We start from the raw sequence: 13019 nt of genomic DNA on the forward strand, positions 1-13019 counted from the left end.
GGGTCCATCTGGGATTACAAAAAGGAATCCATCTTCCTTAAAGTGACAGTAAACCTTGATTTTTTTTTTTATTTAAAAAACACCAAGTCATACTTGCCTGCTCTGTGCAATGGTTTTATACAGAGCAGCCACAATCCTCCTCGGGTCTCCCACTGCTACTCCTTGATCCTCTTCTTGGTATGCCTCCATAGGAAGCTGCTTCCTATCATGGCACAGGTGTGTGCGCTCATTCCCAAGCAAGCTTCATGTGTCAATAAGACACACAGGGTGTGGCTTGGCTTCTCACCCTGCTCACTGGCTGTGAATGACAGCAGTGGGAGCCAATGGTCCCCATTGTTGTCTAAACAAATGAGGGAGAAAGCAGACAGCCTCTGCTCTTGTGCACATCACTGGTTCAAGTAAGCATAAGAGGGGCTGGAGGAAAGCTGCATGCAGAAGGCTTTTTTATCTTCCTGATAAAATTACAAATACACTGCTCAAAATAATAAATAAAAAGGAACACTTTGAAAACACGGATCTAAATGGGGAAAAATATCATGCTGGATATCTATACCAATATGGACTGGGTAATAGGTTAGGAATGTAGAGATGCCCCATCGTTTGATGGAAATGAAGATTATCAACCTACAGGGGACTGAATTCAAAAGACACCCCGAAAATCAAAGTGAAAAAAAATGATGCAGCAGGCTAGTCCATTTTGCTGAAATTTCATTGGAGCAACTGAAAATAGTACTCAGTAGTTTGTATGGCCCCCACGTACTTGTACTCATGCCTGAGAACATCGGGGCATGCTCCTAACGAAATGACGGATGGTGTCCTGGGGTATATCCTCCCAGATCTGGACCAGGGCATCACTGAGCTCCTGGACAGTTTGAGGTGTAATTTGGCGGCATCGGATGGACCAAAACATGATATCCCAGAGGTGTTCTATTGGCGAGCGTGGGGGCCATGCAATGGTATCAATTCCTTTATCCTCCAGGAACTGCCTGCATACTCTGGCCACATAAGGCCGGGCATTGTCATGCACCTGGAGGAACCCAGGACCCACTGCACCAGTGTAGAGTCCTACAATGGGTCCAAGGATTTCATCCTGTTACCTAAATGCAGTCAGGATGCCATTGTCTAGGCTGTAGAGGTCTATGCGTCCCTCCATGGATATGCCTCCAAAGGCCATCAGTGACCCACCACCAAAATGGTCATGCTGAACAATGTTACATGCAGCATAACATTTTCCATCGCTTCTGCAGACCCTTTCACATCTGTCACATGCTCAGGGTGAACCTGCGCTCATTTGTGAAAAGCACAGGGCTCCAGTGGTGGACCTGCCAAACTTGGTGTTCAATGGCAAATGCCAATTGAATGCTGTGGTGCCGGGCAGGGAGCACAGGGCCCACTAGAGAATGTTGGGCCCTCAGGCCACCCTCATGAAGTCAGTTTCTGATTGGTCAGATACATTTACACCAGTGGCCTGCTGGAGGTCATTTTGTAGGGCTCTGGCAGTGCTCATCCTGTTCATCCTTGCACAAAGGAGCAGATTCCGGTCCTTCTGATGGGGTTAAGAACCTTCTACTGCCCTGTCCAGCTCTCCTAGAGTAACAGCCTGTCTCCTGGAATTTCCTCCATGCTCTTGAGACTGTGCTAGGAGACACAGCAAACCTTCTGGCAATGGCATGTATTGATGTGCCATCCTGGAGGAGTTGGACTGCCTGTGCAACCTCTGTAGGGTCCAGGTATCTCCTCGTGCTACCAGTAGTGACACAGACGCTAGCCAAAAGCAAAACTAGTGAAAAACAGTCAGCAAAATGGAGTAGGGAAAAAAATGTCAGTGGCCTCCACATGTAAAATCACTCCTGTTTTGGGAGTCATCTCATTGTTGCCCATCTAGTGCACCTGTTAAATTTCATTAACACCAAAGCAGCTGAAACTGATTAACAAGCCCCTCTGCTACTTAAACTCCTGGGATATTGATCTCAGTTGACTTGATGCTACACACAGATTAAAAAGAGTACTTTAAAGAAGCAGTGGCTGAGGGACAGACTCTCACAGCCTAAACCATATCCAGATAATGGAAGGAAATTTCCTTTTGGCTAAATGGAGCTGGACAAAGGGAGGGGAGAGCAACATCCTGGTCCTTATACGTGGATGTGTACTAGGACCATTGTGGCAGGTAAGGTATCAAATGTGGATCTCCTGGCTCAGAAATGCCCGTCCCTTAGAACCTAGGTTTCAACAGCCATGATGTTAAAGCCAAGAAGCATGATGGTAAATCAATCCCTGGGACAGAAGATCCAGATGGATACACTATATCCCAAGCATCTGCTAGAAATCTTACCAGCTCACCCATCACATCTACCTGAGCCAGTTTTGCGCAATGAGGATCAACAGAATGCTCTCCAGTTCGACCTCCACTACCATCCTAATGATTGAAGTATGCTACCACCGTGGTGGTGGCCAGCTTAATCTGGATTGGATGACCCTGCAGCAGAAAGGTCCAATGTTGAAGAGACAGTCACCTGAAGCTCCAGGATGTTGATGGGGAGACAGAACTTCGACAACGAAGTCCTCTGTACCAATGGTCCTCCCAAGGACCTGAATGGCTGGCATCTGTCAGCAAAAAGGAAGGAAGGACTTCCCAGACTGCAGAGCCAGATTCCTGATCCACCAGGTCGAAAACAAACTTAATGATAAACAAATAGTCTGTCTGGATACTAGATTGACTTGTCCCATGATGGAAAAAAAAGCTGTGTTGTATAGATGTAGAGCTAAAATGGGCAAATGGAACTGCTTCAAAGAGGCTACCATCAGACCTAAGGCTCGTATGTCACAGAGAGTTGTATAGCTCCGGGACTGGAGAGCTGGAAACCGAGACCAGAGTGTCTGAATATTCTTCTCTGAAAGGATCACTCTGGTATGAGCTGTGCCCAGGACTAGACATTTTCTGAAGGTTCAGAATCCATCTGATGATTCGCTTTAATGGTCAACTTCATATTCGAAAGAGCCTATACGGACTGTCACTTCAACAGGAGGTTTTCTCCAAAGAATGCAGCAGGGCTAATACAGCACCTTGGTGAACACAGAAGGTGCAGTTGAGAAGCCAACAATCAGTAAAGTGTAGGAGAGCTAGAATGATGGGGACATGTAAATAATCAGTATTGATGTCAACAGAACAAAAGCAACATTTCTTAACAGATCAGGAGGAAAAAGATTTACAGTTTGTTCCATAGGCCTATTGCTCTGAAAAAGATGGATGCTCTTGCCACCGGTAGCATCCTTGACAAGCTGGTTCAAAGATATGCATTCACTGGTAGCGTTCCGCTTTCCACAACTTTAGTCAAATTGCCCCACACATATGAACGGAGATGATAAACATGCAAGAAATGAGATGGGAGGCTTTTAGGAAACCATCACATCTGAAATTTAATGACCGCAATCTGCTTTAAGTGTTCAATAAGTGAGGTGTCAACCTCCGCAGCAGTCAGAACTCTTAAGCGATGACCAGTCAGATATGGTTTGACAATGTAAGGTCCCAGATTTTATCCATGTACCTTGCCGACAATAGCCATTATTAGACTGGGGTAGGCTGGCAAGTTGAACTGGATAGTCCTATTTTTTACTTTGTGATGCCTTCCATGTTCACGGTTTAAAAAGCCAGTTATAGACCTGGGTAGGTGACCAGCTTTTTTTCTTCGTATGTTGATTTTGGAGGTCCAGTGGGTGCATTGGACACCCTGGCTTCCGTTGTGCTACATGCTGGGTGTCAGGTGCGCTCCCATGACCTTAATGAGGGATGGGCTCCCTCAGGTTCACCTGCCCTTGTTTCTATCCATTTAAATGCATGCACCTCCATTGTGAAGACTCTCAAGATTTATAGAGTTAGAACCACAGATACTCAGGGTGCCGTGATGTGGCTCTGTGGCTTACGTATGTATTTGCAAATGTGTGCTACCTAAACCCCTGTTTTTAGACAGGTTAATTTGGTTTTTGATAGTTGGCTAACTGGCTGGCAGTTTGAACTGGCTTTCTTATCCCCCTCTTTTGAGAGGTTATATTTTATCCATGTTCCTTGCCGACAATAGCCATTATTAGACTGGGGTAGGCTGGCAAGTTGAACTGGATAGTATTATTTTTTACAATGTAAGGTCCCAGCCAGAAAAGGGTAAAGAAAAGGCTCGCCAGCAGGAGCAGAGCTGTAGAAAGGGCCAATGGAGTGGGAAACCACTGCAGGCACCTTCAGTAAGCACAAGGAATCTGATTGCCTAAATGAGACAGCAGCTGAGAGGTAAACTCTCACAATGTGCACCACTTCCAGATAATGGAGAACATTTTCCTTACAATGTTCCAGAGCAGGACATAAAAAGGACAAGACCCTGATTCAGGTGAAAGGCATAGACCATCTTCGGGAGGAAAGGGTCCTTAGCCCTCAAAAAACAAACAAAAAAACACTACACTGTGAACAAAGGCCTTCACTAGGGATTGATTTCTAAATTAGAAAGGCAAGGCTGAGATTTGTCCCTTGATGGTATTCAAAGACAGATGTTGGTCCAGAACAGGCTTGAGGAAAGACAGAAAATGTCCCACACAAGGATGAAAATTCCTCAACTCACACAAAGCAAAAATCGGCCTTCCAGGTGCGATAGCAGACTTGATTGACTTGTAGAGTTGATTATTCAGGGTTTCAAAAAGTAAAGATGACAGAGTTCAAAAGGCCCCAACCGCTAAGGAATGTGGTTTCAACAGCGAAGAAGCAGAATCCAACACTGGAACAAGAGGTCTGGCCGATCCTGGAAGTGCTCACAGAGTGTTTGCCAGGACTATGTATGAGTACTAGGTTATCCTGGGCCCTATTGCATGCGATGACGATCACCATAATGTCCTCCATCTCGATCCAGAGGAGTAGGTGACGGGGGCAGAAAGGTATAGATCAAGCTAAATCAATTCCACTGAGTCACCGATGCATTCACTGCGAAGGTCTGAGGGTCCCGGGACCCAGAGAAAAACCTCTCCAGTTTGTTGTTGAATCTGGACACCAGCGGATCCCCATCCGGCACCCTCACCTTTGGCAAAGAGCTTTAAGCACCCTTGGATGGAAAGTCCGTTTGCCAAAAACCAGACACAGGTGACTAAGATTGCCTGTCAAGTTTCCACGCTTGGGATATTAACAGCAGACTAGGCCAGAGCATAAAATTCACCCAAGAAGGGTGAAACTTCTGGTGCCTCCTTGATGATTGATGTAGATAGACCATGGTATTGTCTGACGATATTCTCATATCCTAGTTCCAAGTTCTAGAATTTTGATGGGAAGTCCAGCTTCTTCCTATGACATGTCACCACACAGAGGGTATTCCAGGATGGCTCTCCAGCCACCCAGGCTGGGATCTGTTGAGAACCTTTGATAAAGATTGGAGGGAAGGGCTTACCTAACCACAGGATTGGGTTGGAAATACACCATGCTAGGGAGAAAATGTTCTTGGAGGCCAGATGCATGGGATGGTCTAAGGACTTAAGTCTATCGGTCGGACACTTCCAGAATGCTGAATTGCAAAGACTTGGAATTAAACTGGGTGTATGGCATAGCCTCAAAGAATGCAACCATGAGGCCCAAGACCCTCAATGCAAAACATGATTTGAGAATTCCCTCCGAATCCAGCCATGAGAACAAAGGGGCAAAATTGTTTCCCGAGGAAGTAAGATCATGGAAAGAGCCGTGTCTAGCCCAGGGTAATCTAATCTGCGAGATGGGTCAAGCAATGACTTCCGCAGATTGAGGATCAACTCAAAGCTCTGCAGAGTCTGTGCTGTTTATCATATGTTGCTAACAGGGAGGACTGGTCCTTTAACATCAGACTGTCCACATACCCACACAACAGGAATCTGAGTACAGAGAAAAGCCAAAACTAGGACAAGCACCTTGGTGAAGACCTGGGAAGCTGAAGACAGACCAAAGGGATAAGACAAACTGATAATGCTAAATGACCACTGCAAAACACAGATAGCATTGATGAGGCGGATAAATAGTAATGTACAAGTAAGCATCCCGGATGTCTATTGAGGCCAGAAAATCTCCCAGAAGGAGGGATCCAATGACCGATTTGGAAATTACCATGCAATACTTTTCTGCCAGTAGGAACAAGCTCAGAAGTGTTTAGATCCAGAATGGGCTGTTCTCTGTTTGGGATCCATAAAAAAAAAAAAAAAAAAAAGTGATTTTTGTCAAGCAGAAACCTTAAAAGCATTTCTTGTTGGTACAGGAATAATGACCCTTTGAGACAAGAGCTGCTGGAAAGAAGCAAGCAGATCCACCTGCCTTGACAGGTAATGGGACAAGTTTTAATGCATGAAGCAGGGGAGAGGAAGAGCTAAAAACATCAGTTTGTACCACCTGCAAATGACAGACATTCTGGATCCAGGCCTCTGATTTTCTAGGACCAGAAGGCTGAAAGAGGTTATCTCCCCACTCTGAGATGTGGTGGTGGTACTTAAACACTGTAAAGAGACCTTTAAAGCTGTCTTGGCTGGCTTTGAGGGCTAAGTCTTCCTATGAATATAAGCTCTTTTTGTAGATTTGGCATTGCAAGACAAACAGACAAAAGGATCTCCTTCCTAACCTCAGAAGGAGACAACCCACTGGTAAATGCACAAGACTTCTTCTGAGGTAGGAGAGTGCTCTTAATTCCTGTCATCTCCTTGATGTACTTATCCAAGAAGAAGACAAACAGGCATTTGTCTTGAAAGAATAACCGAATAAAAATGTTTTGTTTTGGGTAGGGTATGGGAGGGTTATAACCCCTGTCAGTTTATTTTTTGACTTGTGTCCCATTAGGGAGATTTACCTTCACTTCCTGTCCCAGTGGAAAATTTCACCCTATTACTTTTCTGGGGAAATCACAAAATGTGGGGTGTTTCTTTTACTTTCACTTTCGATTATATTGGTCAACAGCACAAAGAGGGTGAATCTCCCAAATGGGGGGCACAGACAGCAATAAAAATCTAATAGGTGTTCTAATTCATCTCCACTCTATTTAACAAAAAATAGTCTGTCATACTTTAAGGTGTTTCTTGTATGGGAGCTCAGCTCTCCAGCCTTTAAGAGAGTGAATCTTGTGCATGTGGATAGGGAGAAGACTTATTCCTGGAGATTTGGTGAAGTATCTGTCAAGCCATTCACGCAGTAAAGCAAGGCCAAATGTAAAAGGCCTAATGGACTGTTGATAGAGGCATTCATAAAGAAGATGCTAGGATTTCAGACCATATGCTTAGTTGAAACAGCAATGACCTCTCATGCTGCCATAGACACAACCATAGAAAGGAGAGTTTAAAAAAAAAAAAAAAAAAAAAAAAAAAAAAAAAAAAAAAAAAAAAGACAGCTTCTAACCTTTTATCTACTGAAGAAGTCAATCGCCTATGAAAACTATCAAAAATCGGAGGCTAGCTGGAAATGTGAGGGGTTATAAAGTGGAATGCCCTGCAGTTTCCTTTTTTTCCACGCAACAATTTGAATGCAATTGCATATATAAGATTAAAAAACAGCCTGTGTCCTGTACAACTAGGAAATTTTGCATTAACATGGTAAAACACATCAAGAGAAGTGTTTTACTCCAAGGAGAGGGCCCAGCCACTTCCAATGGAACCAAGAAATCTGAGCACAGAAAAGACTTGGAAATCAGAACATGGTTCAAGGTGAGGGTCCAAAGGCTGGAGGGGAACCAAAAGTAACTGTAGGCAGCAGCAGGAACAGACCGAAAAAGTTCCACATGGTCTTTGTAAAGCAGAAAAATCCTGGACACTGTGTGGTGGGAAAAAACAGATTGCGTGACACTACTCCATGGATGACATCAGTCCCACATTAACCCCTTTTAAAACAAAATCATTGGGAAAAGGAATGAAAGGCACCCAACCGCTCACACTTTTGATGCATTCCACCATGGATCAATTTGTCAATGGAGCCCCCTTAACTGTGTGATGCTTCTTGGATATGAAAAGGCATATACCCCTTCCCTCCTATAAGACAGTTCTTTGCCTTGAGCAGCCTACCACCAGGCCCAAACACTGTCACATTTTGGGGTGGGGGTAGTTATTAACCCTGTGTATGCTCTGACATCATATGACACACAACTTACACAATAAGTAGATCCAGGTCTCTGAAAGACAAAATACAGTGGAGGAGTACAGTGTATAGGTATCAGTAGGTAAGGGGTTGTGTTCAAGACAACCTGTCACTTTGCCCTGAATGCCAGAATCCATTTAGAAAGTAATATATTATCTTCTGCCTTATAAAATGTTTTCTGAACTCCACATTTTGTACACAAATACTTTCCAAATGCATCAGATACCTTAATGGAGCCTTGAAATTTCTGCCAATGATCATCCGGTAACTCTTGAGGCAAACATAACAGAAGTTCAACACAGCTTCTGTGGGGGTGAAAAAAAAAAAAAAAAAAAATATTGCTACATTTATTGACTACATAGAATTTAATTTCTTGTGCAATAGCAGCAAAGCAGAGAAATCAAACATGCTTTAATTAAAAACCAACTTCAACTAAAACTAACATTTCATAGATCGCTTTTCAGAGGGCAGTTGACAGGGGGCTGGGAGGCAATATGTCACCTTTTCACTGCCTGTTTTACAGTGCCCCAGTCATGCGTGTGACCCTATTCACCTTGAAGGGTGACATGGGGTATAATTTTTGCCACTGCATGTGTACAATCCTGTCCAGCTTCTGCGTTTGGTAAAAACGCAGCTTAACAGCCTATTTTTACTGCCACCTGTGTGAACAAAACCCTAAATTGTGCGATTTCTTTGTGTCTCTACCCACAAGATCATAAAGTGGAACACCTTCTGAGCAACTGAGCATAAAAAAAGTTAAAACTGTTATTCCTCCCTACTAAGCTATATCAAATAAGGACTCCAGTGTGATATGCTAACTTGAACCCAGTTTGATATAAGGAGCGTGTGATCCCACCTTCTCATAGGCAATCAAAACTCAAATTCCCAGCAGGGACAAAAACACAGTTGTACTTCTTGCTCTTTGGGCCTGTTCACACAGGTGGTCGGGGGTGGGGGGGGGGGGGGGGGGAGAGAAAGAAAAAAAAATTGGGGGTGAGCCACAGTTGTAACACTCCCCAACCATGTAAAAGACGTGTAACAGCTCTCGGCTCACCGCCGTCAGCTAAAGGTGAGGGAGGAGAGTGGACACGTCCGCTCCTCTCCTCGTCCTGCCCAGAAGTGACATTATGACATTATGATGTCACTTCCAGGTCCCCGTTGAGAGATTCCCGGCCATGGAAACCGGGAAAGAATGTAATGTGGTGCACATCGCATTTAATGGAGCACAGGGGAGACATGCAGGGTCTTTTAGACCCTGGATACCCCAATAAAGAGAACCTGTCACCAAAAAAATCATCACATAGGGGACTTTGACCTTTAGGTAATGCAAAAAAAAAACAAAAAAACTTTTTTCTTCTTCTAATTGTAAAAACTGAAAGTTACACCCAAGTGTCCAGAGAAAGGCAACAAAGCTAATAAGGGGACTGGAGGACCTCAGTTATGAGGGGAGAGGAGATATGATAACAAAATACAAATATCTCAATGGTGATCCCAACATAGGAAGAAAACTACTCAGCTTCAGGGAGCTTAAAAAGACACGTGGCAGCTCCTTGAAACTGGAGAAATAGTTTTACCTTAAACTGCACAGGGGATTCTTTATTGCTAGAGCAGAAAGCAAGTGGAACTCCCTACCACAAGCAGTGGTGTCTGTGGGAAGTATAGTTTCAAAAGACTCCTAGATGAAAATCTTAGTGAATGTAATATACAAGGATACACACACATGTGCACAAACACACACAAGTTGACCTGGATAGACTAGAGTCTTTATTCAACCTTACCAAGTATGTAATTATGTCCCTGTCTGTGTTTTTACTTATGCTGGCCATACACAAACAAATTTTTCCTTAGAAAATTTTCATTGTAACATTCGTTCAATTTTCTATTCATTAGTGGGGTCAAATTGATGTTTGTTTTTGACCACAACGAAAGGAAAATTCGAAGGAACAGAAAATTTTTCTTGATCAAATTAATTTTCAGACAGGGAATGTGGTTTTTGTTCAGAAATTGTAATCATTTTAAGATTGAATGTCAAAAGCAAGTGAAATGTTTGAACATTTGTCCATTCATCGAATGTGCAAAGAATTTTCATATGAATACTGTAAGTGAATTGGCCAACATAAGACATTTAGCAGCAACAGCACTTTTTTTATCACCTGTAATGGAGTAAAAAAAGAAAAAAAGCAGATAATCACTACTAAAAAGAGGTTAATTTATACTGTGAAAGTAAACGCACACGCACTATTTTCACTGGGAGGCAGACCTGAAGGATTGTGGGGGCTGGGGGAGGAATAGAAATCATTTATATCCATGCAAAAAGTCACAGGCTTTAGTACTACTTTAATATCAAAATTTTCAATTTCATGCACAATACTGGTAAATGTTTACTTTAAATGTCATTGTAATGCCTTACATTACTTCCAGTCTATATCAGTCTCCAGCTGATGATCTTCCGATTGTAAAAGTTGCATTTTTTTAAAAACAAACTTGTCATACTTACCTGCTCTGTATAATAGTTTTGCACAGAGCAGCCCCGATTCTCCTCTTCTCGGGTCCCCCACCGGCCATCTGGCTCCTCCTGCACTCACTGTGCCCCTATAGAAAGCTGCAAAGTACAGTATAGAGTGCCCCTGTAGCAAAGTATCAAAAACTTCTGCCTTTATAACGATTTTCTTCTCCTACCTAGGACTACATGTCCCAGTTGGCTCCTCACACATTCAAGTTCTCAGACACTTACTGACATACAGTTAGGTCCATATATATTTGGACACAGGCACAATTTTAGTTTTCAGGTATTTACCAAAAGATATTCAAGCTATAGTTATATAATGGATATGGGCTGAAAGTGCACACTCGCAGGTTTAATTTGAGGGTTTGTACATCCAAATTGGAGGAAGGGTTTAGAAATTACAGCTCTTAAGAGTAGCCACCCCCCCTTTTTCAAGGGACCACAGGTAATTGGACAATTGAATCAAAAGTGGTTTCATGGCCAGGCGTGGGCTACTCCTTTGTTATTTCTTCATCAATTGGAGCAGGTAAAAGGTCTAGAGTTGATTCTAAGTGTGGTATTTGAATTTGGAATCTATTGCTGTGATCCTACATCATGCGTTCAAAAGGAGCTGTTCATGCAAGTGAAATAGGCCATTGCAAGGCTTCAAATATGAAACAAATCCATCAGAGAGATAGCAGCAACATTAGGAGTGGCCAAATCAACAGTTTGGTACATTCTGAGGAAAGAAGAATGCACTGGTGAGCTCAGCAACATAAAAAAAAGCATGGACATCCACATAAGACAACAGTGGTGGATGATCACAGGATCCTCTCTATGGTAAAGAAAAACCCGTTCACAACATCCAGACAAGTGAAGGACACTCTCCAGGAGGTGGGCGTATCATTGTCAAAGTCTACAATCAAGAGAAGACTTCAGGAGAGCAAATACAGAGGGTTCACCACAAGGTGCAAACCATCCATAAGCTTGAAGAATAGAAAAGCCAGATTGGACTATGCCAAAAAACATCTAAAAAAACCAGACCAGTTCTGGAAAAGCATTCTTTGGATGGATGAAATTAAGATTAATCTGTATGTACCAGAATGACGGGAAGAAAAAAATTGGGAGAAGGCTTGGAACAGCTCATAACCCAAAGCACACAATGTCATCTGTAAAACATGGTGGAGGCAGTGTGATGGCATGGGCATGCACGACTTCCAGTGAGACTGGGTCAATGGTGTTTATTGATGATGTGACAGAAGCAACCGGATGAATTTTGCAGTGTTTAGAGATATACTGTCAGCCAAATGCAACAAAGTTGATTGAACGGCGCTTCACAGTACAGATGGACAATGATCCAAAACACACTGCAAAAGCAACCCAGGGGAGCTTTTGAAGTTAAAAAAGTGGAATATTCTGCAATGGCTGAGTCAATCACCTGATCTTACCCCAATTGAGCATGCATTTCACTTGCTGAAGGCAAAACCAAAGGCACAAAGAACAAGTGAAGAGCTGCAGTTAGAGCCTGGCAAAACATCAAAAAGGAGGAAACCCAGTCTTTGATAATGTCCATGGGTTCCAGACTTCAGGCAGTCATTGCTAGTAAAAGATTCTCAACAAAATATTAAAAATGAACATTTTATTTATGATTATATTCATTTGTCCAATTACATTTGAGCCCCTGAGAATGGAGGGACTGTGTATAAAAATGGTTGCAGTTGCTAAAATTTGTAGTTGATATTTATGTTCAACCCCTGGAATTAAATCTGAAAGTCTGCACTTCAAATTCATGTGGATTGTTTTGTTTTAATTTATTCTGCTGGCGTACAGAGCAGAAAATACGAAAATTGTGCCTGTGTCCAAATATATATGGACCTAACTGTATATGAACAGCGTACTGAGCTGTATGTGTATTGCACTGTATTTTTTGATATGTAAACAATGCATTCTGTATGCAGGCCAACTAATAGAATATGAAAATAGTTTATAACTATTTTCATAATCGATTATGTCAATTAGTTGTTTCAGCCCTAGAGTGGTGCTGACATGAATGAAGTGTTGTAAGACGTCCTTTTAATTCATATTTGACACAAACTGGTAGGTGTACTTAAAGACCCAGCATTTTCATACATAAAATCTTTATAGTTTTCAGTACTGTAAAAATACTCACAAAGCTAGCCGTTCAAGTACCAATCCAACATTTTCACACTGTGAGGTAAGGTAGGGTCGAGCATTTGAGTAACTATGAATGGCTACCATGTACACTTCCAATAATGGCAAAGAATCTTCTGAGGCTTTCCACTTTTCAGCAAATTCAAGAAGAGTCTGTTGAGAAAAATAAAAATTTGCATGTTATGTATAAATATGCAGAATTAAATGAAGAATGCAGCAAATTTATTACACGGTTTAAATTGCAAAGATGCCATATGA

At 42.5% G+C, this 13019-nt stretch overlaps 1 protein-coding gene across 2 annotated transcripts in view; it reads right to left on the reverse strand.

Annotated features, from left to right (window-relative positions):
* Positions 1–13019, reverse strand: part of ZNF292 (zinc finger protein 292) — an 82082-nt gene that overhangs the window by 20059 nt on the left and 49004 nt on the right. For both annotated transcript variants that reach the window (XM_089691323.1, XM_089691324.1), the window contains exons 2-3: positions 12760–12914; positions 8331–8409 (exon numbers count right to left, since the gene is read on the reverse strand). In XM_089691323.1, coding sequence (XP_089547449.1) covers positions 8331–8409; positions 12760–12914 — 234 coding nt within the window. The remainder of the gene's footprint in view (positions 1–8330; positions 8410–12759; positions 12915–13019) is intronic.

Source organism: Staurois parvus, unplaced genomic scaffold, assembly GCF_062004578.1.
Source record: "Staurois parvus isolate SC_StPar_1 unplaced genomic scaffold, SC_StPar_1.0 ptg000561l, whole genome shotgun sequence".
Lineage (NCBI taxonomy): Eukaryota > Metazoa > Chordata > Amphibia > Anura > Ranidae > Staurois > Staurois parvus.